The sequence below is a fragment of the Hesperophylax consimilis genome, chromosome 3, assembly GCF_061612785.1.
Source record: "Hesperophylax consimilis isolate HC1 chromosome 3, BYU_Hcon_1.0, whole genome shotgun sequence".
NCBI lineage: Eukaryota > Metazoa > Arthropoda > Insecta > Trichoptera > Limnephilidae > Hesperophylax > Hesperophylax consimilis.
In genome coordinates, this window is record NC_142838.1 from 37,310,107 (window position 1) to 37,337,862 (window position 27,756).

At 35.3% G+C, this 27,756-nt stretch overlaps 1 protein-coding gene and 3 non-coding genes across 4 annotated transcripts; all 4 read left to right on the forward strand.

The window, feature by feature from the left end:
• The first annotated feature begins 1,019 nt into the window (after positions 1–1,019).
• Positions 1,020–27,430, forward strand: LOC149425420 (myrosinase 1-like). The gene is made up of 8 exons (XM_089650637.1): positions 1,020–1,273; positions 11,328–11,428; positions 12,512–13,099; positions 13,771–13,802; positions 19,707–19,769; positions 23,136–23,441; positions 25,766–26,004; positions 26,433–27,430. Exons 1-8 carry the CDS (start codon positions 1,242–1,244, stop codon positions 26,734–26,736), a joined length of 1,665 nt encoding a protein of 554 aa, XP_089506763.1. The 5' UTR covers positions 1,020–1,241; the 3' UTR covers positions 26,737–27,430.
• On the forward strand, positions 7,972–8,090 carry LOC149425421 (5S ribosomal RNA). Its single transcript, XR_016305762.1, has one exon. It is a non-coding gene; the product is annotated as a 5S ribosomal RNA (ribosomal RNA).
• Positions 8,414–8,532, forward strand: LOC149425422 (5S ribosomal RNA). Its single transcript, XR_016305764.1, has one exon. It is a non-coding gene; the product is annotated as a 5S ribosomal RNA (ribosomal RNA).
• On the forward strand, positions 8,854–8,972 carry LOC149425423 (5S ribosomal RNA). The gene has a single exon (XR_016305765.1). It is a non-coding gene; the product is annotated as a 5S ribosomal RNA (ribosomal RNA).
• Positions 27,431–27,756: the final 326 nt, after the last annotated feature.

The following is a 27,756-nucleotide window of genomic DNA, read 5'->3' on the forward strand; positions in this document are numbered from 1 at the left end:
CCTGAACACACCTCACTCAGATACAATTTAAATAAAAACATTCCTCAACATATTAATACTGAAACGTGTAAACTGCTTCCTGCGGCTTAAAGCCAATGAATCCATATGCGTAAATGCGAATGCGAATCCATAATCCGCAAAATGTCGAATGTTGCGGCACACTTACTTGAGAATAAACACTCGTTTGACAAGGATAGAGATGTAAAATTTTTACATACCTGCGACAAAAGTCATAAATTAGATAGGCTAGAGTCATTAGAGATAACCCGCCTAACTAAAAAAGTAAACTCCAACAATGCTATGAACACAAATTAGAATTAGTTGCTAAATCTCCGTTGCTATACCCATTATAATCAGTGTGTCACCTATCCTAAATATGTATTTGAATTATATAAAATCCATTAAAAAATATGTTTCCTAACCACACAATAGATTACCGATAACTTTATGTTGGGTAAATCCTAAAATTGATAGCCCTAATAGGCATAATTATCATAGTTCTACAGATAAATTCATTTGATTTTAATAACAATACTTATTTGGGAAATATCATATTTCACAAAAAACCCCTCATAATTCAAATCAACCTACTATGTTAACCCCTCCCCTCAATGTAATTTGCCTATGTATATAAACCCTAGTTTAAGACAAAAATTGTACCAGTCTGAAGATGGCCCTAACAGGCTGAAACCGGTCACGGTCAAATAAAAACAAGTGGAAAAAAGTTTAAAATTGTGTTCTTTATATATATTTATAGTGGAATTCCAACACGAAATAACAGTTTAAAATATTAAAATATTAATGAAGGTTCTATAAATTTGGTACATTATGACAAGCGATCGTTAAAAACGTTTTTGCAAAAATGCCATAATATTCCCAAAATCGCTTGAGTGGTTTGTCTGTGTTTATTCACCTGCATTGTTTTCACTTAAGTGAGATTCTCCCATTGCGGCCCTGTGGGGTGCGGACTGCAGGAAGGAGTGCGATACACTGGACGCATTGAATGATGGTCTATTGGTACCGGTGTCGCTTTCAATTACTATGATAAAAATGCATATGAATTTGACCAATATTCAGTCCACGGACACACTCTCTCAGGCAAAGGATCTCTCTTACTGTAGCCAACAGTTAGTGCTTACTTCAAGTTATTGAGTAGAGTTATTGGTTCCGCAAGCTATTTTTAATTCATATTAGACTATATTATTCTAAAATAGAGAATATTAAAAACAAAGTGAATCATCATGAAGCTTTTCAGTTTACTTGTGATTATAGGGTAAGTAATTTATTTATTTATTGTTATGGAGTTTAATTTGTAGAACTCCATTCAAAATTCAAAAAAATGTTTATTGCACAAAAAGAGTACAAAGGGTATAACTTATAGGTTACATCCTATTTCTTCCAGCTAACCCAACAAATACACATTATATCACATAACCCAACAATTACATGTTAACAAATAAATAAAAATAAATAACAGTAAATAAAAAATAAATAAAAACAGAGGTATTTAATACATGTAAGGTATTCATTCAAGGTGTAGTGACATTTGTTTAAAAGAATTTTTTTTAGTGTTGATTTAAATTTAAGTGTGTCGGTTATTTGTTTGATGCTACATGGAAGGTTGTTATATATTTTAATGGCCATATAGTGTGGTCCTTTTTGAAAAATAGTTTTGTTTTCTTTTGGGATTAATAGGTTTTCTGTGATCCTTGTAGGTCCAGCGAATGTTATGGGAACTTTGGGCTCCTGAAAAGTGCACGAAAACAGAATTGTGCTTATATATGACAGAGGAACTCGGACATTTTTATGTTTATTTTTAATAGAAAAAAATCATGTTTAAATATGTTTAAAATTTTTAAAGTAATATTTATTTCAAAACAGGATAATCATTAATCAATTACATTAATAAGTTGTTCAATGTAATTAATAAATAACATTTATACGTTGTGGAGAAAGACTTATGCCAAGAAGGCCAGACCGGAGTTATATGCCACTGGGCAGAGCGCAACTAAGAAGGCCAGACCGGAGTTATATGCCACTGGGCAGAACGCAACTAAGAAGGCCAGACCGGAGTTATATGCCACTGGGCAGAGCTCAACTAAGAAGGCCAGACCGGAGTTATATGCCACTGGGCAGAGCGCAACTAAGAAGGCCAGACCGGAGTTATATGCCACTGGGTAGAGCGCAATTAAGAAGGCCAGACCGGAGTTATATGCCACTGGGCAGAGCTCAACTAAGAAGGCCAGACAAGGGGTTATATGCCACTGGGCAGAGCGCAACTAATAAGGCCAGACCGGAGTTATATGCCACTGGGCAGAGCGCAACTAAGAAGGCCAGACTGGAGTTATATGCCACAGTTAAACATACATAGCAAAAGCAACTCGTCACCTCAATTGGACAAGGTACTTACTATCTTTTTATGCAAAACCGTTACTATTGCTCATTTATTTTTTATGTGAATACTGCACAAGAGTCTCAACTGCTCTCAATCGTCTGGAGCAAGTGAGCAATAGGGGTATGTTGTGAGTCTGATGGTAGTGGGAAGGGAAATATATGGTAAAGAGGAAGACGGAGGAGTACCTGGCTATTCAGATATAGTCACCAAATATGGCTAAAGCCATTTTAAGCAACGTTTCATTTCTGAATGGTGGTCTTACACCAGGGCAATATTAATTTTCTAATTAATATTTATTTTCATATAACATATGTACGAGTATAATAATACCTAAGCTAAAAACCAAAAGAATAAGTACCACCTAAGAAGGTCACAATTTTTGTTTTCGCATGTTGTGAACACGCATCATATGGGACCATACTGAATACGATTGTTAACATATTTAATAAATTTGCTCGATACACCTGTTTCGTAAAATTGTTATGCGTCGAACATGCGCAAAGTGTACATAACTGCAAAAAAACAAATAAAAAAAGATCTTTATTAATCGAAACGGTAAAAATAATATTTGTCCAACATATTGTTGAAACGTCGGCAAAATCTATAAGTAGTTTTTTTTATTATAGCGACTATTTAAACATTGTGCATACAAAATATGATATGAGAAATATATATAGTAAATTCTTAGTTCTCCTCACTAGGGTGACCTGTGCTGAGGCGAACTACAGTTATTCATTTCTGTTTTATTAGTTTTCTATGTCGTTTTAATGTTTTTTTTCGGATTTTTTTCATTAATCTCTTTCAGCCAGATTTTTAAAAATTTTCTATTCGCTTTGTATAAGGGGGAAGGATGTTGTGGAGTTTCGTCGAAAAATAAATATAATATCTTTGTCCGAATGTGGTTTTATGACCTGGCATATTTTTTAGTCATTGTGATTTGACCTAGTTTGATGAATACGCGGTATTGTAGACGATTGAGTATTTTTGAATAGTATCAATAGTATATTTTAAGCATATATTTTTTGTACATTTGGTACATAAAAACTATTGAAAATTTCATTCGAAGGCCTTCTTTTGGGTACTTTCTGTATGGTCTTTATGATTGCTTTTTGAATTGCGTTCAAGTTATGAATATACTGGATACAGCAGATTCCCATCCCATAATTTTATATTCAATACGAGAAGCGTAATAGATTTTTTTCATATCCTTTTTATTTACCACATTTCCTAGATATTCACAGAAATATTTGTGATTTTTCTATAACTGGGCATTGACATTGAACATTATTTCTATGGCATTCGTGTAATTTTAGTTCGAACGATTTAACTGGTTGGTCCGTTGAGTTTGTTGTAAATGTTATATATTTAGTTTTGCTTATATTAAGGGTAACTGAGTTAATTTTCTGCCAATTCTGAAGTGTACTAAGCCCCCTGTTCAGCCACATAAAATGTTTCCGTCCAGTTTTCTTCTTGAAATAATGTAACGGTATCATCAGCAAAACTGATTATGTTTCCTTTTATGTTAAGGTTAGTGATATCATTTATATAGATAATAAATAGAATCGGTCCAAGTGCGCTTCCTTGGGGGACGCCATAGTTTAATGGCAATAGTTTACTATTTTGTTTGCCAATCTGTACTTGTTTTTCTCGCTCTGTTATATATGTCGTCAACGGGTTCATTGTCGTTTCGGCCATTCCTATTTTTTTTTAGCTTAGACAGTAATATTTTATGGTCTATTGTGTCAAAAGCTTCCTGGAGATCTATGCATAAAGCCAAATAATTTTTCCCATAATCTATATCCTTTATGGCTATTCTTGTTTATTTTTTTATGGCATCAATGGTACGAGTACTTAGATTTTCCCGAAAGCCATATTGGGAGGGTGATAATATTTTGTTTTTTTCCACAAATTTAACAATTTGTTTTTTCATGACAGTTTCCAATATTTTTGAAAAGGAGCTTAAGAGACTTATAAGTCGGTAATTATTTATTTCTATTTTTATTTATGGGTATGTATATATTCAGTTCTATTAGGATGGCTTTCTTCTAATATCTCAACATTTTTGATTCCAATATGGTGTACATATTTGTGTGTGTTTTTTTATATATTAAGCTCATTAGAAAGCCTTTCAAGAAATGGATTAATATCTGTTGTTGCTGGTGATCTATAAATAGTTAATATTGTTGTTTCATCACCTACTTTAATTTTCAAATAGTTTTGCATTTGTAAATTTAATTTCATCGACTTCATTTTTAATGTATACTATCACACCATACTTTTCTGTATAATTCAATTGCAAAGGAGCTGTAACCGTTAATATTCAGGGGTGAATATTTATCCTTTATCCAGCGTTTGAAGTTCATCAAAGTTTATGTTGATACTTCGTATATTTTTATTATATTAAAATTGTTTTTCAGAGTTGACAGTATATCTGGTTCATTTATGGTAATTTTTTCCTTATAAATTTTAGGAGTAGTTGAGTACGGTTGGTTCAGTTAGGTATTTTGTTAGATTAATTTGTCCACTGCCAGTACATATAGGCCACCGTGGTTGAGGGGTAAGGCTCTCGACTAGCAAGTCGCAGGTTGAGGGTTCAAATCCCGGCATGCGCGAGTAAATATTATTTGATTAATCGGTTTATTTCACAATTTTCTCATTTAAAATAATATACAGTATTTTCTAAGAAGTATAAAGTACTAAATAAGATAATACTTTCAGTGTCGCTCCGGTGGAAAACCACCATTTAGAATTGAAATGTTGCTTGAAATTAATTTGGCCGTGTTTGGTGAACAGATTTGAATAGCCAGGTACTTATCCACCTTCCTCTCCCCCATCTCCTTCACCTCCCTACATCCTTCAGCATCACAACTTACCCCAATTGGGGATACCATAGTCTCACTGGCTCCAGACGATTGGGAGCACTTAGGACTCTAAATAAATATGTATGTATATATTTATGAGTGAATCCATAATTGAAAAGGGCTATGGGTTCTTCGGAAATATCTTGGCAGTGGTCGAATTATTCTAAATACGGCTTTTTGCGAATATTAAAAATGTATTTATAACCACTTTTATGACGTGTACAAAAGGCTAAATCCACAATCTCAAAAAATTAACCGGATTTCTCGAATTCTCATTGACGAATTATCCTCGACTCGTGTTGTTTATACAAATAGCTTTTCACTTGTTGTACACCTGTTTCAAGAAAGATTGCCCTTGGCAAAAAGCAATCAAATTAAACCGTGAATTGGATTACAAAGGCTAGGCTGAAATGATAAAAACATTGCGTTTTTTTCATTATTTATGTAAACATGTGTATTTAATTACCAAAATTAACAAACAAATTCAAACAAAACAAATATTTTAGCATTCAACGAACCCGTGACCTTAAAAAAGAATTTGAAAGCTGTATGACAAAATTGTAAATGTCAGCCTTCGTCATGGGCAAGGCCTGAACTTCAGGTTGAACAATGAAGAATTTACTGACAATTAAGGATAACCCTTACCGCGGGTAAGCAGTGACCTTCAAATCGGCTAACCATTATACCGATAAGCGATGAACAGCAAAAAGGGACCGGTACCTATCACCGAACTTGCTTGCAAATAAAACCATTGAACGAAGGTATGACGTGTATTTCAGATTTGATAAGGAAAACTAAGCCAACCAAGGCAAGCCGCGAACTTCATAATAGATTACGAAAACTGAACCGATAAAAAATATACAGCAGTCATTGATTACGAGGGGTTTGCCGTGAACTTCAGATTAGAATAGAATATCAAAACGTTTCGGAATGCAATAAAACTTAACCGTTACGGTGGGTAGCAATGACTTTCGGATTGAAAAGGTTTGATACCATTAAAACTTACGAAAACTAAACTGATATACAATTCGTGGCAGCTATAATCATGGGCTTGCCATCATCTTCAGATTTGATTACGAAAGATAAACCCAAAGCGGCAAACATTTCCAGTGTCTTGCCGTGACCTTCAGATTGTAATGTTTGTAATACAAAAGTTTTTCACAAAAAAAAATCCACAGGCCAACTTTGACCTACAGTTGACGATGTTAACGCTTAACCGTGTAGGCAAAACTTTTCCAAGGGCAAAACGTAATATTAAAATAAGATTACGAAAGCTATAAAAAATATATAAAATAAAGGCCAACCATTTTCAGGGGCTTACCGTGAACTTTACCGCTTAACAAATAAGGCCAATTTTTACATGAAGAGTTTACCCCTAAACGACAAGGTTAAGTGAATTAAGACTTTTTAAAATAGTTTAATTAGCAGTGAATTATCTCAAGTGTGACTTAAAATCAAAAATAGTCAAATACCCAAAACTGGGCTACAACAATACTAATTTTTGTTTCTTAAAAAATTAAAGAAAATAATTACGAATGTAATGCTCTTCATACCACATTTTTACTTTGACGAATAACTTTTCTACAACGATTTTAAACTAGTAGTTCCGTGAACAGTACACTTCGCGTAACGTATAGTGAAATCTCGCGAAAAAGAAGACATCATGAAATTACAAATCTCCAAGGACAGATTATTATGCAGATCTTATAAAAACATTGACAATTTGATTTATAAATGCTTTAATTTAAAATATCGAACCTCGCCAAGGTTTTAATATATTGAGAAACCGTTCAAACATAAAAGAATGCGTTTACCATTTTTGAGGGGCAAGTCCTTTTCCACGTGTGACTAACTAAAATAGTTACTCGTATCTATCATGTCCGTCGGTGTTTTCATTAAATTTACAGCGTTCATCTTCCCGATACCATAAAAAGAAGAAATCGTGTTACATTGAATGACAGCATGGGCAAATAAAAGGAGTTTTATTTGATTACCTTACTTATGTACCATAAACTGAGCAGAATAGACCGTACACACTGGTTAGTGTTGGAAGTGGCAATTGAAAAAACGAAGCAAAGAAAACCAGCATAATGATACATGCCATGCTGGTAGATCTCTGTCTGTTCCTACAACCACTTCAAGAGATTGGGATATAAAAAAAAAAATGGGTGTGTCAAGCCTACGCAAGACAGAAGTGAAACTTCTAGTATTCTTCTCTCTCTCTCTTTTCATTTCATTCTCTCTTTTTTTCTGTCTATTGACATATTTATAAGTAGCATGTGATAAAAAAAATTAAAAGTTATAAAAAAAGAAAAAAAAAATTAGTTAAAGCGGGGATCGAACCTCGGTTCTTCACGACCACAGTCGTGCGCTCTGCCTGTAGACAGCGAAGATGAGTTAGGAGAGTGAGTTAAACTAGGTATATAATATTAGCTAGGCTCCTATAGCGAAATGATCCCGTTTTTTCGTCACGGTCATGAGTCGGTTTTACTCCGGTCCTCGAAATTGCATGACGCGCGTAAAGAAGTTTCACTTCAAAAAATTCCTGCAAAGTTATGGATGTAATTACGATCTTTTTCAAGCGCGTATGTAATGATTATTTTTATCAACGTCGCATACACCTTGCTAATGTTTTCAGTATTATTAGGGCTTTTTTATACTAATTTTCATATATTTATTGGCAGGTAGAGTAGAAATTAATATTGTTTAGCGTTTGCCAACGACCATACCATGTTGAACACACCGGTTCTCGTCCGATCACCGAAGTTAAGCAACATTGGGCGCGGTCAGTACTTGGATGGGTGACCGCTTGGGAACACCGCGTGCCGTTGGCCCATTTTTTATGGTAATTTCATGTTTTTTTTTATTTTTTTATCGTTACTATCATTAATAATATCATAAAATTCTTTAACTTTTCAAGTATGCTACAGGCCTAAAATATTACTTAGTGGATTGATATTATGGTCAACCATTGAAAAAAAAAATTCCTGCAAAGTTATGGATGTAATTACGATCTTTTTCAAGCGCGTATGTAATGATTATTTTTATCAACGTCGCACACACCTTGCTAATGTTTTCAGTATTATTAGGGCTTTTTTATACTAATTTTCATATATTTATTGGCAGGTAGAATAGAAATTAATATTGTTTAGCGTTTGCCAACGACCATACCATGTTGAACACACCGGTTCTCGTCCGATCACCGAAGTTAAGCAACATTGGGCGCGGTCAGTACTTGGATGGGTGACCGCTTGGGAACACCGCGTGCCGTTGGCCCATTTTTTATGGTAATTTCATGTTTTTTTTTTTTTTTATCGTTACTATCATTAATAATATCATAAAATTCTTTAACTTTTCAAGTATGCTACAGGCCTAAAATATTACTTAGTGGATTGATATTATGGTCAACCATTGAAAAAAAAAATTCCTGCAAAGTTATGGATGTAATTACGATCTTTTTCAAGCGCGTATGTAATGATTATTTTTATCAACGTCGCACACACCTTGCTAATGTTTTCAGTATTATTAGGGCTTTTTTATACTAATTTTCATATATTTATTGGCAGGTAGAATAGAAATTAATATTGTTTAGCGTTTGCCAACGACCATACCATGTTGAACACACCGGTTCTCGTCCGATCACCGAAGTTAAGCAACATTGGGCGCGGTCAGTACTTGGATGGGTGACCGCTTGGGAACACCGCGTGCCGTTGGCCCATTTTTTATGGTAATTTTATGTTTTTTTTTATTTTTTTATCGTTAACATCATAAAAAATTTTATATCATTCTTTAACTTTTCAAGTATGCTACAGGCCTAAAATATTACTTAGTGGATTGATATTATGGTCAACCATTGAAAAAAAAAAAGGCGTTAAAAACAAAAAAATAATGTGCGATGGCCGAGAATCGAACTCGGATCAACTGCTTGGAAAGCAACTACGCTGACCATTACACCACCAACGCCAGTTGTCGAGATGAGCTAAGAAGCATTTATATTTTACTTCAAAACTTTGACTAGATCAAATGAACTTTAATCGGTCCCGCATTTTCGTTTCGGTCATGAGTTCGTTTTACTCCGGTCCTCGAAATTGCATGACGCGGGTAAAGAAGTTTCACTTCAAAAATTTCTACAGAATCAACATGCTCTCTTCTGGAAGATATTATACACTGGCTGACATCTTTGAAGGTTACATCTTCCGAACCACTCTTTTCTCTTCACTTGTGCATCGTTGGTGGATATTTACTTGATTCCCAAAACTTAGAGTACGCGAATGAGCTACATAACATTGAAAGATGGAGTGATGCACTATGCAGATAATTCTTCCCATGGCATGAGATATGCTAGGACTATTTAATGTTTTTTACCATAACATCGGCATTGTCTAACAATAGCGTAATTTCAAAATCTTTATCGTAGGAGGCCCAGCTCTTACATTAGAGATTAGAGATTTTGATATTTGTCGCCTTCACAATAAGATGAACAAATGCCTAATGACGACAACCCTTCAATTAAATGTTTATATCCTTACATTATTTGTAGATATAAAAACAATTTTGTCTGTACCTGTTGATGACAAAAAAGACCTAGGCCCTGCAGATGTTATTAGGGCGTGGTTAATTTATGAAGGTCTTCTTGAAATATCAGATCCATTATTGTTCAATCTCTACTTTGTTACCGTTCATGTAAACAGATTTAAGGTTTCAGGAACTAAATCATCACCCTCGCTATTGATTTACGATACTCCAGGTGGCTTTAACCATCATTTGGCCATTTTTATTTGTGATTTTTTGGATCATGTGCGTTTAATCACGCCATTACACTTATGTTAAAAAACCGATATATTTATAGTTCTTACTCTGAATTTAATAACCACATCTCACATTAGAGATAAGAGAACTTTAACACCGCGATCCCGACCGAATTAAGACATTCGTCTAATTAATTGATAATCTCGTTGACTGTGCTATTTTCGATGTTTACCCGTACATCGAAAATTCCAGAGTAAACCATTGCGGAAACGGGACTCCGCTCGCCTCGTAACTTCAGTGTTACCCTACTCATCCCACTGATTAATTAATTAATTAATTAGGAAATAATTATCTGGTACTTAACTGATGCAGATTGTACTGCGGTGGGTCCTGTTATAAACCAGTGTTTATTCTACCACTGTGAGTAAATAACAATTTTAACACTGATTCATGAAATTTAGTAGTTTGGATATTATGAACTAATTAGAGATATAATAAATAGTGTTTTTTTCTGAAATAATCTGTGGTCTAGAAGTGGGAACTTTAGATCACATATTTTTTGGTTGTCCCTCTCTAAACAAATATCCTCTATTCTATCAAGCCTTATCTAAAATTGCCTCCCCTCCATTCAACATCTCGTCTCTTCTAAGTCTGAACTCGACTCCAATTTTCATTATAATTTTGAAATTTGCCTATTTAAATAAAATTAATATTTAAATTCACCTTTCATTTCTCAATAATTTTAAATGATGGCCAAGAACACCCTTGAAGGGTGAAAGCCAGAAATAATGGAAAAAAAATCACATATTACAAAATTTAATGGTTTAAAATTAATTTAATTTAATTTAATTAATCACATATTAAACACCATTTAATGGTGTTTTTTTTTGTTCAGTGATTTCGGTTTCACTCGGTATTTGGTTTCAATTCAATATATATTTCTGATCTCAATATGTTAATTATCCAGATTTTTATTTAATATTTCCTACCAAAGAGTAGTATGTATAAATTTATGGATTATTAACCCGGGAAGGAAGAATATAGATTCAATGTTACGACCTAACAAAGATTAACACTATGATTTTAGTTTCTAGGTAAGGCTTTATAATTTTCCTGTTGTAATATTATAATAAACTTAACAAAAACTTACTTAAAGTAATTAACATTTTTACAAAAAAACCTTACCTAATTAAAATTCACACATAGAACCATGTACAATGTGATTTTAGAACGAGGTACCCTAGTAAGGTCATATTCTTTTCGACATTGGTAAAAAATAACCTTTTTTTTTAAATAAATATGTAAATGTGTTTTGTTTGCAGGGTGACGTCAGCGACTCGGCCCTTAAGAGAATTCCCTAAGAATTTCAAGTTCGGTACAGCCACTGCCGCATATCAAGTTGAGGGGGCCTGGAATGTCAGTGGTGAGTTCCTGCACATCATTTTCACAAGTTACTGAACAAACTGAAAGAATTGTGAAAACCTTCATACAAAACATTGAAGTCTTGAAAGAAAAAAGGATTTTCAGCCACAACAATCTTGCAACTGTAGCTCACTGAAAAGTCACGGGCCGCCGCTGACGTGAACGCATCTTTATACGGGAATTTTTCTTATCAGTTTTTCCATGAATCAATTTTAAGTCAATCATCAATTTTGGAGGCGGTTATGGGTACCGCCGCCCCGGGTGTCATTTATTGGATAACCCTTTGCCATAGGTCACCCCGAGTGGTTCGCTATGTTTTGTGATTAGGGGTGCCCGGGATCATGGGAGTGAGGTTTGTCCGGGTCGTGGCGGCGGATTGAATTTTTACCTCATATGGGTGTTTAAAGTGTTACCTGGCTATTATAGACTTAGAGTCCCACACGTCCCATATAGATGTACATATTTTTATTTCAATTAGATGCAAAACTGCCACATTAAAAGTCGGCGATGGAAATTTCCATGGTTCATATTATTTACTCCAATGTTTTGGCTAAAACGCAGAAATTGGCAATTCTTTTCTTGTGTAAAAGTACAGAACAGAAAAAAAGTAAATTCTAAAACAAACATTTTTAATAACTTACGAAACAAAGGCAAAAAACGTTATAATATTAGATGTGTATGTTATATTGTGGTGAAATAAGAACACGATTATAATTGTGTTGAGTTTAATCAACCATTCTTGTTGACAATCGTTTTACAAGTGCTTGACAGGAAGAGGTTCCGAAGCAAAGACAATCTTAGGCATAGATAATATGTAGGCATAGTGTTAGTATATCCAACAGTGTAAAAGTGTAGTGGCAGGTTTGCTTCCAAGCCCCGTCATATTACGATATTATGTAAATATATATGCGCAATGAGAAGTTTATATCATTGACATCATGCTCCTTTTAAATCTTGAATAAAAAAAATCTTATGTTAGAGTACAAATATTATTGAAAGCATGGTAAATTTGAAAGTTGGCAGGATACTGAAGTCTAATTCTTTATCATCAATCTCATTCAACCAAATTTGTTAATCTTTTCAGACAAAGCGGAGCAGGTATGGGACCACTTCACGCATTACCAGAGTGAAAAGATTGAAGACCATAGCAACGGAGACGTGGCTTGTGATTCGTACCATCTCTACAAGCGAGATGTCCAGATGTTGGTGGAGCTAGGAGTGGACTACTACAGGTTCTCCATATCCTGGAGCAGACTTCTACCCGACGGTTACGGCACCAACGTGAGCCAAGACGGACTTCAGTACTACAGTAACCTAATCGATGAACTGATCAAGTTTAACATCACCCCGATGGTGACTCTCTTCCATTGGGACACGCCTCAAAAATTCATGAAGATCGGTGGATGGACTAACCCAAATATCGTGGATTACTTCGAGGACTATGCAAGATTGGCTTTCCACCACTTTGGAGACAGGGTCAAGTCCTGGTTGACTTTCAACGAACCCTATAACATGTGCTATCCGGGGTATGGAACCAGTATTCACATCGTGCAGTTTGCCCCAGATCTGAATGTCCATGGAATAGGAGAGTACCAGTGCACACACAACGTCTTAAAAGCTCACGCCAACGTTTATCATCTTTATAACAATACCTTCAAGCCAACTCAACAAGGTAACTAGCGTTTTATGAGTTTTAATTTTGTCAATTTACATTAGTCCTTTCGACTCCCACAGCACGACAGGTCAGTGAAATTGTTTATGTGCTCAAGAAAGAATTCAGATTTTGTACAATGTTTGTACACGGACAGTAAACACTCCCACATCTTTAATCATAACTCTGCAGTGTATAAATCAGAAACCAAAAAAATATGCGCTCCAGCTTGGTATAAATTTAGCTTGATTTACCATCAGAATATCTAAACAGTTTAAAGATCCATATGCATTATATGCAATGGCAGACGTATTCGATGGTGGTAGAGCACATATAATATTTGATAAATACATATATATGTAGACAAGTTGGAATCTTAACGACGGACCTACTGTCGAATTTAGAAAATTGAACTTTCCTTGGGGTTTGTTTTAATAAATGTCTGATGAATGTATTATAAAATCTCAGATGTTTCTTGAGGAATACCATGGGAAATTACTAATGCAACGTCTAAAAAAATAAAATCTGGTGCTTTCAGTTAATTTTATAGCTGAAAAATGGCATTGTAGGTATCGGTCAAAAGATTAAAACATTATCATTACGAATTCTTCGGAATCAATGAAAATGTAAGCGTCGAGCAAACCCACGTTCTTAAAGTCTTGTATCGCTTTAATAACGTTTGTATCTTTTAGGAATAATTGGCATGGCAACTCTAGTGCTTTGGGCTTGTGATGTTTGGATACTCACATAAAATAAACGAGACAAACATACTCCAAAAATTTTTTTGTTTAGAATATGAGAAGATTTATGGACAGACAGGCCTGGAGTAAACAGATTCCCACGGGAAAGGAGAGACCGGAGCGACAGTCAGGTTTGGAACTTGAGTGCGTTGACAGCTCCATGAAATCTATACAAATCAGAAGTGTTGTTTGAAATTACAGTTAATTATTGAATTCAAATGGTATTAGAGAATATTGCGGAATATTGAACTAAAGTGAAATATTATTGAACCGGTTTTTGTGCGAAGTGAAAGTGGATGGACTCAGTGAGAAAACAATTAATAATAATGACAATAATAATAATTGGATAATTTGTAGAGCGCCGTTTTGTAAAAACCCACCTCAGGGGCGCCAGGTGTTGTGCAATCGCGATTGTGTTATAAAGTTGTGTTGATTTAAACGTGATTTCGTATACAGTTCGAACTAGATTGCTTGTCTCAAAAACATGAAAATAATAAAAATATTGATTGCGTTTTAAAATAGAGTGAATGTACTTAAAGGCAGGAAGTGTTTAATCGGGCTAAGTTATTGATTTGGCGAGATGGCATTCTATCCACGGAGACCGAAAACCAGAGAATCAAATAGATTATTAACTGTGGGTTCGAATCCTAACAGATTAGGGAGGTACAATTTTATTTACAGGAATATTTAATTACCCTTTTATAAGCGTAGGGAGGAGGTCGAAAATTAAAGTGATTTAGCTATATAGTGTAACCAGGTAAGCTTCACGCTGAGAATGAGAGGTGCCTAACTGGGTGAGTTTTTCATATTATTTATTAAATTCCAGAGGACCCCCTTTAAAAGACGGATACAACTAAGTTTACGACACCTGCCGCCCAAATAATGTTATCATTAAAAGGAATACCCTAGACGGATTGTCAATCAGCTGTGAGTGAGAGACAGGCCAATGACTTTTCATATATAGGCCGAGAGGCGCGGAGTACAGTCAGTCAAAGGGGAAGTTTTGCTAGCGTATGCCGTCCCAAATTGAAAGCGTTCGGATGCAACCAGACGGAACAAAATGAAAACTTTTCTTCTGTTATTTCACTTTTCTAATTTAATACTTTTCATCTATTGTTTGACTTTCTAAGTTACGAATTGGGATGCACGAAAACAAATCTAAAGACGAAAGAGGGAGATGGTAATCTCCGAAATAAAACTACCAACCGAACAACTTTTCTCAACAGGTATCTTTCGAGAGGTAGGCAGCCTCTTTAAATTAAATGCAAAACATCAAACCAATTATCCGTTTATACCTTACCTGAGAGGATAGGTATTCAGTAGAAGTTACCCATACCTAATACACGAGGATGCTAGTAACCTCATAAAATAAATACTGGAACCAAATATTAAAATACAGACAGTCCTCATCCTAAATTTGGCATTTCGAGTAGACCTTACATATATCTCACATGATAATTGGCTGAATGGGTAGGCACACAACCTATCGTTAATAAGCAGGCAAAATGTCGACAAGATCGTCGTGTGTTACCTATGTATTGACCTAGAAAGGGATGTAAATCCCCGACGACGTGGGAGTTACAACGTTTTCTAGAGGTGGCACGTAACTTAGGACCTTACGTGTCACATTTTCGCGACTAGATTCGTGATAAAGGGATGTTATGGTTTTCCCCTTCTACACTCAGTAAAGTAGTTTATCCTGGAGGTGTTTGAGATTGGGGCAATTCTGAAATTGGTGAAGAGACCTGGTTTTCTTTATTCTGGCGTGAAGGTTGCCGATTTGGAACAAGGGGAGACCCGGCCGGTTGTGATATCCAGACACGCAGATATCGATCGCCTTGCTCAAATTATCATCCATCAGTTTTGTTTGGTAAGCGGAGGAGCCAATCTTAACTTGAAAAAAATTCATTTCCTTTCCTCTCCTTCCCCTCACAAAATATATACATGGATGGCGCCGACAACTAACACCATAAATTTATCGTATGTATATCACATATATAAAATCTAACACTTTATTAATTCACATTACCCTACGATAGGTAGAATCGAGTAGCTAGGGGGGGGTGAGCAGGCGACTTAGAAGATAAGGTTTATGAAATGGTTTTGAAAAACAGCGGTAATGGATTCAACTCACTCTATCTCAAAAGAACCAAGGGATACCACACAAAACATAAATAACTAGGTTTCTAAACCGAGAAACAAAAACCCAACACAACGTTCGGTGAAGCCTTTTTATACTGAACCGTCACGTGAAATGAGTACGTTCAAGGTCGTACGTCACGTAGACAAACTAGGATGTACACACTTGAAGGGGTGTGTAATAAAGAAAAGACGGCAGGGAGGACCTTCCTACCCCGGATATATATATAACCAAAGCCTTATGGAAAAGTTACCTACGGGACTTAAGGAAAATGTATCGTAGAAAGAAGAGAAGGAAAAGTTTGAAGTAGAAAGGGCGAATCATTACATCTGGTGCCGTGACCAGGAGAGATAGATATAAAGCTGGCTTGAGTTCATTACTGTTGTTGAGAAAAAAAATGGATTTCATAAACCTTATTAATTCACATTAACAGCAAAAGAAATGGTACCTATCGTCAAAAATGATAACAGAGACATCGTACTTCAAAGGCAAAATAGAATAAACAGACAGACCCGGAAAACATTGAATTCATTGTGACGACAAAAAACATCTAAAATGTTCATAAACAACGAAGCCAAAGGATAAACAAACATCGAAATCGGATTAATTATAACACAAGAATAAGATAGCTGGGACAAATCTAAAATAAACATTGCATCGGATATCGTGAAGTATATGGCATATTTTATACCATTGATATTAGAATAACTGTAAACAATTATTGTTTATTCCAGATCTAAAAGGCAGAGAATGTTTAAGTCATAAATAACACAGACGGACAAAAAACCATCGGATCACAGCCGAGGACACAAAATAAATCAACATGAAAATAAATAACACTCGAACATAATACAAATAACGCATTGAGATGAAAAAAACACAAAGTTAAGTCAAGTACTGTTATGTAATAAACAAAACTCGGAGTTTAAAATTCTAAAATAAACAAGTGTGACATGACATATTGAATTTCTACCCATAGCGACACGAAACACTTGAAAAAGCTGAGGGCGGGAAAAAACTCACCAGCAGAACAAGCCGATAATCACGGGAACCAAAAAATAAACAGATGCTAGGTTAGAAACGAAGAACAGGGGCGCTCAACATTTTGGAAGAATTAAAATAAAATTTAAAATAAAAATAAAAATAAATACAGAGGTATTCGAGAAACGTAAATTACCTATAGTTATTTCTAATCCCATCGACTAACACGAGGAAGCGAGATTACCCGCTGGGCTTAGAACTAAAGGGAGGCTGTGATGTTTGGATACTCACATAAAATAAACGAGACAAACATACTCCAAAAATTTTTTTGTTTAGAATATGAGAAGATTTATGGACAGACAGGCCTGGAGTAAACAGATTCCCACGGGAAAGGAGAGACCGGAGCGACAGTCAGGTTTGGAACTTGAGTGCGTTGACAGCTCCATGAAATCTATACAAATCAGAAGTGTTGTTTGAAATTACAGTTAATTATTGAATTCAAATGGTATTAGAGAATATTGCGGAATATTGAACTAAAGTGAAATATTATTGAACCGGTTTTTGTGCGAAGTGAAAGTGGATGGACTCAGTGAGAAAACAATTAATAATAATGACAATAATAATAATTGGATAATTTGTAGAGCGCCGTTTTGTAAAAACCCACCTCAGGGGCGCCAGGTGTTGTGCAATCGCGATTGTGTTATAAAGTTGTGTTGATTTAAACGTGATTTCGTATACAGTTCGAACTAGATTGCTTGTCTCAAAAACATGAAAATAATAAAAATATTGATTGCGTTTTAAAATAGAGTGAATGTACTTAAAGGCAGGAAGTGTTTAATCGGGCTAAGTTATTGATTTGGCGAGATGGCATTCTATCCACGGAGACCGAAAACCAGAGAATCAAATAGATTATTAACTGTGGGTTCGAATCCTAACAGATTAGGGAGGTACAATTTTATTTACAGGAATATTTAATTACCCTTTTATAAGCGTAGGGAGGAGGTCGAAAATTAAAGTGATTTAGCTATATAGTGTAACCAGGTAAGCTTCACGCTGAGAATGAGAGGTGCCTAACTGGGTGAGTTTTTCATATTATTTATTAAATTCCAGAGGACCCCCTTTAAAAGACGGATACAACTAAGTTTACGACACCTGCCGCCCAAATAATGTTATCATTAAAAGGAATACCCTAGACGGATTGTCAATCAGCTGTGAGTGAGAGACAGGCCAATGACTTTTCATATATAGGCCGAGAGGCGCGGAGTACAGTCAGTCAAAGGGGAAGTTTTGCTAGCGTATGCCGTCCCAAATTGAAAGCGTTCGGATGCAACCAGACGGAACAAAATGAAAACTTTTCTTCTGTTATTTGACTTTTCTAATTTAATACATTTCATCTATTGTTTGACTTTCTAAGTTACGAATTGGGATGCACGAAAACAAATCTAAAGACGAAAGAGGGAGATGGTAATCTCCGAAATAAAACTACCAACCGAACAACTTTTCTCAACAGGTATCTTTCGAGAGGTAGGCAGCCTCTTTAAATTAAATGCAAAACATCAAACCAATTATCCGTTTATACCTTACCTGAGAGGATAGGTATTCAGTAGAAGTTACCCATACCTAATACACGAGGATGCTAGTAACCTCATAAAATAAATACTGGAACCAAATATTAAAATACAGACAGTCCTCATCCTAAATTTGGCATTTCGAGTAGACCTTACATATATCTCACATGATAATTGGCTGAATGGGTAGGCACACAACCTATCGTTAATAAGCAGGCAAAATGTCGACAAGATCGTCGTGTGTTACCTATGTATTGACCTAGAAAGGGATGTAAATCCCCGACGACGTGGGAGTTACAACGTTTTCTAGAGGTGGCACGTAACTTAGGACCTTACGTGTCACATTTTCGTGACACGTAAGGTTCGACTAGATTCGTGATAAAGGGATGTTATGGTTTTCCCCTTCTACACTCAGTAAAGTAGTTTATCCTGGAGGTGTTTGAGATTGGGGCAATTCTGAAATTGGTGAAGAGACCTGGTTTTCTTTATTCTGGCGTGAAGGTTGCCGATTTGGAACAAGGGGAGACCCGGCCGGTTGTGATATCCAGACACGCAGATATCGATCGCCTTGCTCAAATTATCATCCATCAGTTTTGTTTGGTAAGCGGAGGAGCCAATCTTAACTTGAAAAAAATTCATTTCCTTTCCTCTCCTTCCCCTCACAAAATATATACATGGATGGCGCCGACAACTAACACCATAAATTTATCGTATGTATATCACATATATAAAATCTAACACTTTATTAATTCACATTACCCTACGATAGGTAGAATCGAGTAGCTAGGGGGGGGTGAGCAGGCGACTTAGAAGATAAGGTTTATGAAATGGTTTTGAAAAACAGCGGTAATGGATTCAACTCACTCTATCTCAAAAGAACCAAGGGATACCACACAAAACATAAATAACTAGGTTTCTAAACCGAGAAACAAAAACCCAACACAACGTTCGGTGAAGCCTTTTTATACTGAACCGTCACGTGAAATGAGTACGTTCAAGGTCGTACGTCACGTAGACAAACTAGGATGTACACACTTGAAGGGGTGTGTAATAAAGAAAAGACGGCAGGGAGGACCTTCCTACCCCGGATATATATATAACCAAAGCCTTATGGAAAAGTTACCTACGGGACTTAAGGAAAATGTATCGTAGAAAGAAGAGAAGGAAAAGTTTGAAGTAGAAAGGGCGAATCATTACAGGCTGAACCTGAGACAGATAGCGAAGAAGACAAAGCTATTGCTGAAAAGGCCTTAGAATTCCAGGTAGGAATAAAAAAATCATCAATAATTCAGAATAATAATATAAGAGGCACTGCTTTGCAGGTACCTACAAGCAATCACAAATTACTGTACTAATATGTCTGTGGCTTCCTCCTAAAAGGGGCAATTGTCAGTTTTTCAGATTTCACCAGGTCTACGTAGAATGTGCTCTTTTCAGATATGTTAGCGTTCATTCATTGAACTCTAATAACTAATTTAACATCATTGGCACCCGAAAACTGAAAATCCTTCTTTGAAATCGAAAGGTTTTTTTAGAATTGGGAAGATGACTCAATTTCTAAATGAAATCGCTAAAACATGTAGGTGTATATATAATATATTTTTTTAATTATTGATACATAAGCAGTTATTTAAAAAAAAAAAGTTTGTTAATGTGAGCCTTACTCATATGGATAACTTGTTATATCAAAAAAACGACAAGCCTGGGTGCGAATTTGAACCATTTGTCCACTCGGCTACTAGATAGTTGCTCCCCCCACCCTCCCCCAACGACCCCTTGGATACTTTTGCTGACTCTCTTTGGCTTGCTTCCGAAAGCGGAAACATTTAGTAACCGAGTGGAAAAAATTGAAAGCGAAACCGGTCGATATGAAAAATAATAAATAAAGTTCGTGGTTATAAACTAAATGTTTCATTTAAAAAATATAATGCGTAACCGCAAGGTAATTGCTTCGTACGAAAATAAACATAATAATCAGTATATAATGCAATGATATGACTCAGTGTAAGACTGAGATTTTAGCCCCGGTAGCGACATCTATCGATTATACCACCAATTTATTATATTGTTATTGAGCAAGATCTTTGGATTTAGTTTTGAACCCTTTCAAATTTATAAAATCTATACAAATTTTAATTCAGTTTCAAATACTATTTTTACTTGTTCAGTCAACTCTCTTCTGGAGTATTTGTCGGTTGATCTTGTAATGACCAATATATTTGTTGGTTGATCTTGTAATGACCAATATATTTCAGTTTTATAGCCTTTATATTCTGGAACATGAGACTACTAGATATTTTCACTTGGCAACATTAATTTTACATCCATATTTGATACATGTCATTGTTCAGAGCTCGCAGGTTCAATAATTATCTAAACAACTTAATCGAAAACTACAGGGTTTTCTAATAAGAGGTGTTATTTTGAATAGCCCGTTATTTCGGTAGATGTTACTTTTGAAGCCGTCATTTTGATATTTGACAAGTAGAAACTACGCCATTAATAAAAATGGAACGATACACTCTTTAACAACGCATTGAAATTATTAAAATTCACTTGAGTGAATCAAATGCAAATCGTCTTGAATGATGAGGCCCATTTCCACCTCGGTGGCTTCGTCAACAAGCAAAATAGGGAATTCTCTTCACACCAAAAAATCACTTATTATTAATTATTCACATGTAGAAACTCTTCAGACACAAGAACACATAGTTTTTATAATTTTCAAAAATCATTTATTAAAGTTATAATGACTTTAAAAACAGGCGCGAACGAAATATTTCAATGCAGCTAAAAACGCCCGGTGATTGATCGCGTTCAAGGGCGAACGATGACGTCACTGTTGACCGGCCTGAGTAGATCCTGCAAACCGATGGCGGCGGCGGCGGCAAAGGTGTGACGTAGCACTTGTGACGTAGCGGTCAAAATGGCGCATGACCGTTTTCAGAGCCGAAATAGCACGCAATTTTTAAAACAACTACAAAAAATTGAAAATGCATTAAAAAAAAAGAGGCACATAATAAAATAATTATCTTTATTGAAATAAATTATTTACAAAATGCACGAGAATTCCCTATTGTCGCATGTAGGGCTCGGAAAACCTAAGAGTTATTGTTGAAAAGCCTCTTTATTCTCAATGTGTGTCTGTTTAGTGCGGTTTATGGTCCGGCGGAGTCATTGGACTTTACTTTTTCGAAAATGAGGCTGAAGCAACAGTTACGGTGAAGGGATTGCGCTATCGAGAGATGATTAATGATTTTTTTATGGACGGAATCGGATGTTATTAATCTGGACAACGTTTACTTTGAGCAAGACGACGCTACGTGCCACACAAGCAACGAAACCATTGATCAAAATAACACCTCTTATTGGAAAATTTTAATCTTTATAAAAATTTTAAATTTTAAACTCGGTATTCCCATTGAAAATATAAACTATAATTACTTGATGAAAAATCTAAATTTATTAAAACTCTCAGATCGAAGAATTATATCCGACTTAATATTTATGTTCAAAATTGTAAATGGTAGTATAGACAGTCCTGATTTAATTAACCTCATTAAATTTCATATTCCCACGAGAGCTACTCGTTCTAAAATTTTGTTCAAATGCAACAATATCAGGACTGAGTATTCCAAACACTCGCTTGTACCTAGGTTGCATGAAGTTAGTAATAGATACGCAGATGTGGCAGATCTATTTAACTGCACGCAAGGTAGGTACAAGAGGGCTATGCTATCAAATCTTTTCAATCAATATTAATTTAATCTAATTCTATCTTATTTGCACTATAGAAACTTATGTACTTATATCTCTTGTTTACTTACTTACTAACTTTCTAATGTCATTTCACAATCAAATGCCACATATATTTGTAATTCTTTTTTTAAATATTTCTACGATTTTAACTGTGACATGTTATTATTGTTTATGGTATATTTATAACGTTGATATTAAATAAATAAATAAAAACCCTGTATAATATCAAAGAAGATTGAAAAATATTAAATCGTCATTCTAGTTCTATCTTGTCGTAAGGACAAAACAACATTGAAAAAAAACATTTAATGTTTTATATCGATTTTCCATTAATTGGAACATTATTAATGTTTATCACGTCCAATATCAATTTTGGAGGCGGGCTTGGGCATTGCTGCCCTGGGAAACATTTATTGGATAACCAACACTCCCCAAGTGATTCGCTACGTTTGGTGACTTAGCAGGGGTGCTCAGGTTCATTTCAGTGAGGTTTGAATAGGTTTTGACGGCAGATGCCTTTGTGCACTGCGTGGTGGGTCGTATCGGGAGAGACTGGTTAAGGGAGACCTTTTGACTTCTCCAGCCGGACTCTCTCTCCCCCCACCCTATGCACAGCAGAAGGAGGAATGGAATCATACGTCCGTCCTCCTGGACATATTGACCCCCAGATTCCTACCAATCCCTCATACCTTTTCCTTCCCAGAACTTCCTATCCTTCCTCTCCATAAAAAGATTCTCTACACACCATCCCAAAAGATGAAGATAGATATGATAGATGATTTCCTGTGTGAAAATAATATAAAAAAATAAAAAAATTATCATATTTCAGATTTTTTTATTACCTGGAAATTGTATGAATATATTTTCAGACCGGCTGGTATTTGAATCCGATCCACACCCCCGAAGGTGACTATCCTAGGATTATGCGCGAGGAGATCGACAAACTGAGTAAACTGCAGGGCTTCAAGCACTCCAGACTGCCATACTTCACGCCCGAGGAGGTGGAGTCCCTGAAGAACACCGCTGACTTCATAGGGATCAACTACTACACCGCTGTGGTATACCGCAATGACGGCAAGAGGGCTGACAGGCAGGTGCCTTCGTTGGAGAACGATATAGGACATACTGTCTACCAGCCTGAGAAGTGGGACAAGGGATTTTCTAGTTGGTTAAAGGTGAGTTAAATAACTCCCATTATTCAAAAATATTTTTAAAATCACTTTGTTGCATCATTTTAATGAATTGAACATAATAATATTTGTTTCAAATTCACTGAGAAAAATGAGTATTGCAGATTTTTTTAAATCCTGGTAAAAAGGGATTGTAGACCGTTTCCTAAAAATTTTTTAGTCAATTCGTAATATACCGGAACACGTGTTCGTGCATCTGCGTTTGTCCTGATATTATACAATGACGAAAAAATTAGAATTTGTATGAACACGTTTTCCGACATCACAATAACACATTCGTGTTTTACTGAAAGTTTATTAGGAAACCTATCAATTCATTCGTGAAAATCTGAAATACGTTTTCAACAAGATTACGAATTCTTTGAAGAGATTATCAATCAATTATATAGTCTTAATATTCCGAGTCAGCCTTCAATCAATCATACACTAAAAATACATTCTTGTAGAGATAATTACTCTAGTTGTCTGTGCAATCCACTAGAACGAATAGATTCCATTAAATATTTGGGTGTAATAATTGACAATAAACTACGATGGGAAGATCACGTAATAAATGTTACAAACCGTATACGGAAACTGGCATATATCTTCAGGTCACTACGAAATATTCTAAATAAAAATACACTAAAAACGGTACACTTTTCTTTATGCCAATCAATTATATCTTACGGTATAGTAGTCTGGGGAGGATGCTCTAACACGATATTAGAGCCATTAATTAAAGCTCAAAAATTGATAATGCGGACTATTTACAAAGTACACTATATTCACCCCACGAAGGACTTATTTAACGACTTCAAAGTACTCAACATAAATCCTTATACGTCAAAAACATATCCTCCTAATATAAATTCAAACATACGAAAAAAAATATTTTTGAATCGACCCATAATACAAGATATTCCAACAAATCCAATTATACTATTCCCCCAATAAAAACCTCAATGGCACAAAGACAATTTAACTTTCTTGCTCCAAAAATATTCAATAATTTAACGTTAGAAATAAAATCAATAGCCAAATACGACAGTTTCAGGAAAGCGCTCGGGGATTTTTTGATGTGTGATTGTTATAGTGTTAGTAGCCTATTCCAAGTACTCAGATAGAGATGTTTATATGCGTGAGGATGCGTCATATGGGTGTATGTATACATGTGTTGTTATATGTATATAGGTATGTCTGCTGCTATATACACATGTGTGCTTGCATGCACACATATTAAAAATTATATATATAATTGTGTACATTTTTTAAATCTAATGCTAATTTACTTCTTTCTCCTTTCTAATTTCTATCTTCTACTTTTTATAACATTTTTTCTAAAATTTTAGCTTCATCTATAGTTACTAATTTCATATGTTTACACTAGATTTCATATTTCATACAAAGTAATTACACTCAATTGGTCACCATGAAACAGGCAGCCGCCTAGTATGGTGATACATTATATCTACTTTATGTAAATTTCAAAATAATGTAACATGTATTAAATAAATAAATAAAATTGCTAATTGGATACATTATGTCAGGAAGATTATTCTGTGTGGGAGGATTCAATTTCGATTAATTTGGGATGCTGGTATGGGTGCTCCCGCCCCGGGAACCATTAATTGGATAAGCAACACCTCTGCCATATATCACTGTTATGGAATGATGGAATGTAACATTTAATTCTGAAATACGTTGAAAGTTTTTTTTATAAAAAGTGGCATAAACGAAGATATTTGATTTTATTTAAATCTCATTGTCTTCTCTCCACACGAGCTTAAACAAATCCTCCCTTTTACTGTCCCCAAGGCAAAATGATCATGACTCCCGACAGTTCTGACTACCTCTAAAAAACGCCTCCATTCTTGCAAGTCTCCCACTATTTCTCTTCAATTTTCTAAGCCCAAGGCTGCGATGTTTGCCTCCTGTTGTGTTCGCACAAACAGTCTCCAACTCGTCTTCGAAAGATTTTTATAAATAATAGGTTCTTTAATATTAATCAGCGATTTATTAATACTCCGCGTATTATATTGGTGACTCGTTAGTCGACCTAACTAGAAGCTTGATAATTGGAATCTTGGCCAGTGAGATTATCTGAGAGCTTTCGCACTGTCCATGGCGACAACTGGCCACTGGCTCCATCTTGCGGAAATCCTCGCAAGCTCTACGCACTGCCATCTGTGCGTGCATCTACAAAGCTTCCTAACAGCCTCCACACCAAACATTTACATTAGACAGTCTAAAACTTTTTGATAGACCACTTTCTTCATTTATTGTTACATGTTTGCTCGTTTAACTGACAGGATGTTTCCTTACCTTAGCTCCGTCCTGATGGTCTCCGTGACACTCTGAACTGGGTAAAGAAGAAGTACGGAGATCAGGAAATCTACATCACGGAGATCGGGTACTCCACAGGCGGGGGTCTCCTAGACGAGGGCCGGGTGGACTTCTTTAACAAGCATCTGGCGGCCACCCTCGATGCCATAGACGATGGAGTCAACGTAACCTGCTTCACAATGTGGAGTCTCATGGACAACTTCGAGTGGATGAACGGATATTTGTATGTATAGATTGATAAATTAAAGCTTCAAGAATTTAGTTCCACTAAGGTTCTGCATTGGATTCATCCAGCCACAGTCAGCTCAACTCTTGCTTGGCCCACCCCTGAGTCGATTTTACTCGGGCATCTACTTTGTTAATATTTCGGTGGTTTATTTTCTGCCATCCCATCTAAATGGCCAGCACATCATAGTCTTCAGGATCTAGATATTATATCGATAGCTTCATGCTCAGTAAATAAACAAATTGTTCATTCTAAAGCTTTGGTGGGACAAAGATCAAGGATTTTTAGTTATTACTGTGCTACTAATAAGATTTTAGCTTTAATATGAATTATTTCCTAAGCGCTCAAACGGTTAGTTTTCCTCTAAACAAATGGAAAGCTCGTAGAATTATTTGTCATTGATGTATTAATTCCTTTTCCCATAGAGACCATTTCGGACTTTACCAAGTGGACTTCACCAGCCCCCAGAAGACCAGAAAACCGAGAATGTCAGCCATGGTGCTGCGTGAACTCTTCAGGACAAAAATATTGGATCCAGACTATCGTCCAGAATTTGAGCTCCCCGTGGAATCCATTGAGGAGTTCTCCTTGCCCATCTTGCATATCACGTTTGGCTCTATTACCGTCATCTCACTCATTCTGTCCATTATTTTCTTTTTACGTAAGAAAAAAACAACACAATCTCCTACAGAAGAACTCAAAAACAGATCATCTTTACTGAATGAATAGTTTATTTATATTAATTTATGATGGGTTTTTACAGACAAAAAACCAGTTAGTATCCACAATAAACGCACTAAATAATGACATCAAAAGATCCAGATCAATTACTCGATTTAAAATCGATGTCCAAAAATGGATATCTGAAAATGGGCGAAATATGAATCTATACCACCACTAAAAGTTTTCTTTTAGGAACATATAAATCTATACCACCACAAAAAGTTTTCGTGTTTAAATTATTATAATATTAGCAGGAAGATTTATTATTTTATGCATTACTTACTAAAAATGGTTTGACACAGCTGATACGTTTTAGGATCGCTTCAGTATTTGTTAAGAACAATATTGTGACAATTATTTTGCACTTTAGTATTATTAGCCGGAGTTCAAACAAGAATCTATACTTAAAATGCTGAAGAATAATGTATCCACATATTTCACTGTAACTCGCATGTATTTATCAACAGTTTACCATATTTGCCTACCTATTAATACATAATCACTTTGATACTATATGTAAATAATTTTAATAACTTCTTTTATATTGTTTTCTGTCTTTAAATTTTAACTTTTTACTATGTCTAACATTCTATTATTTTAAAATTCTTTTATATTTCAATCTTCTGATGTATTCTTTCGAATTATTTTAATGTATTTCACACAAACACTAACTCGCACGTATAAGATATCAACAATTATTTTTTTCTTATTAGTAGGTACATTGATTTCTTAAATTGAATTTATGTGCATATATATTTAATTGTATATAACATATATTTTCTTAACCTATATACTCCTTATTTTCTTTTAAATTATATACTTTTAATTAATTAATTTCTTCTTTATCTCATACTTGATTTATTATTGTAATGTACTGTTTATATGTGGGATCTTGGTAGTATGACAATGAAAGATAATGATGGTGTTGTGTCACAGTGTTTATTTTGAGTTAGTTAATTGCGCTGTTAGGAGATGGCTCTGGACCGATGACGATGATGACACCAGGTGTAGACGGCGATTATGTGG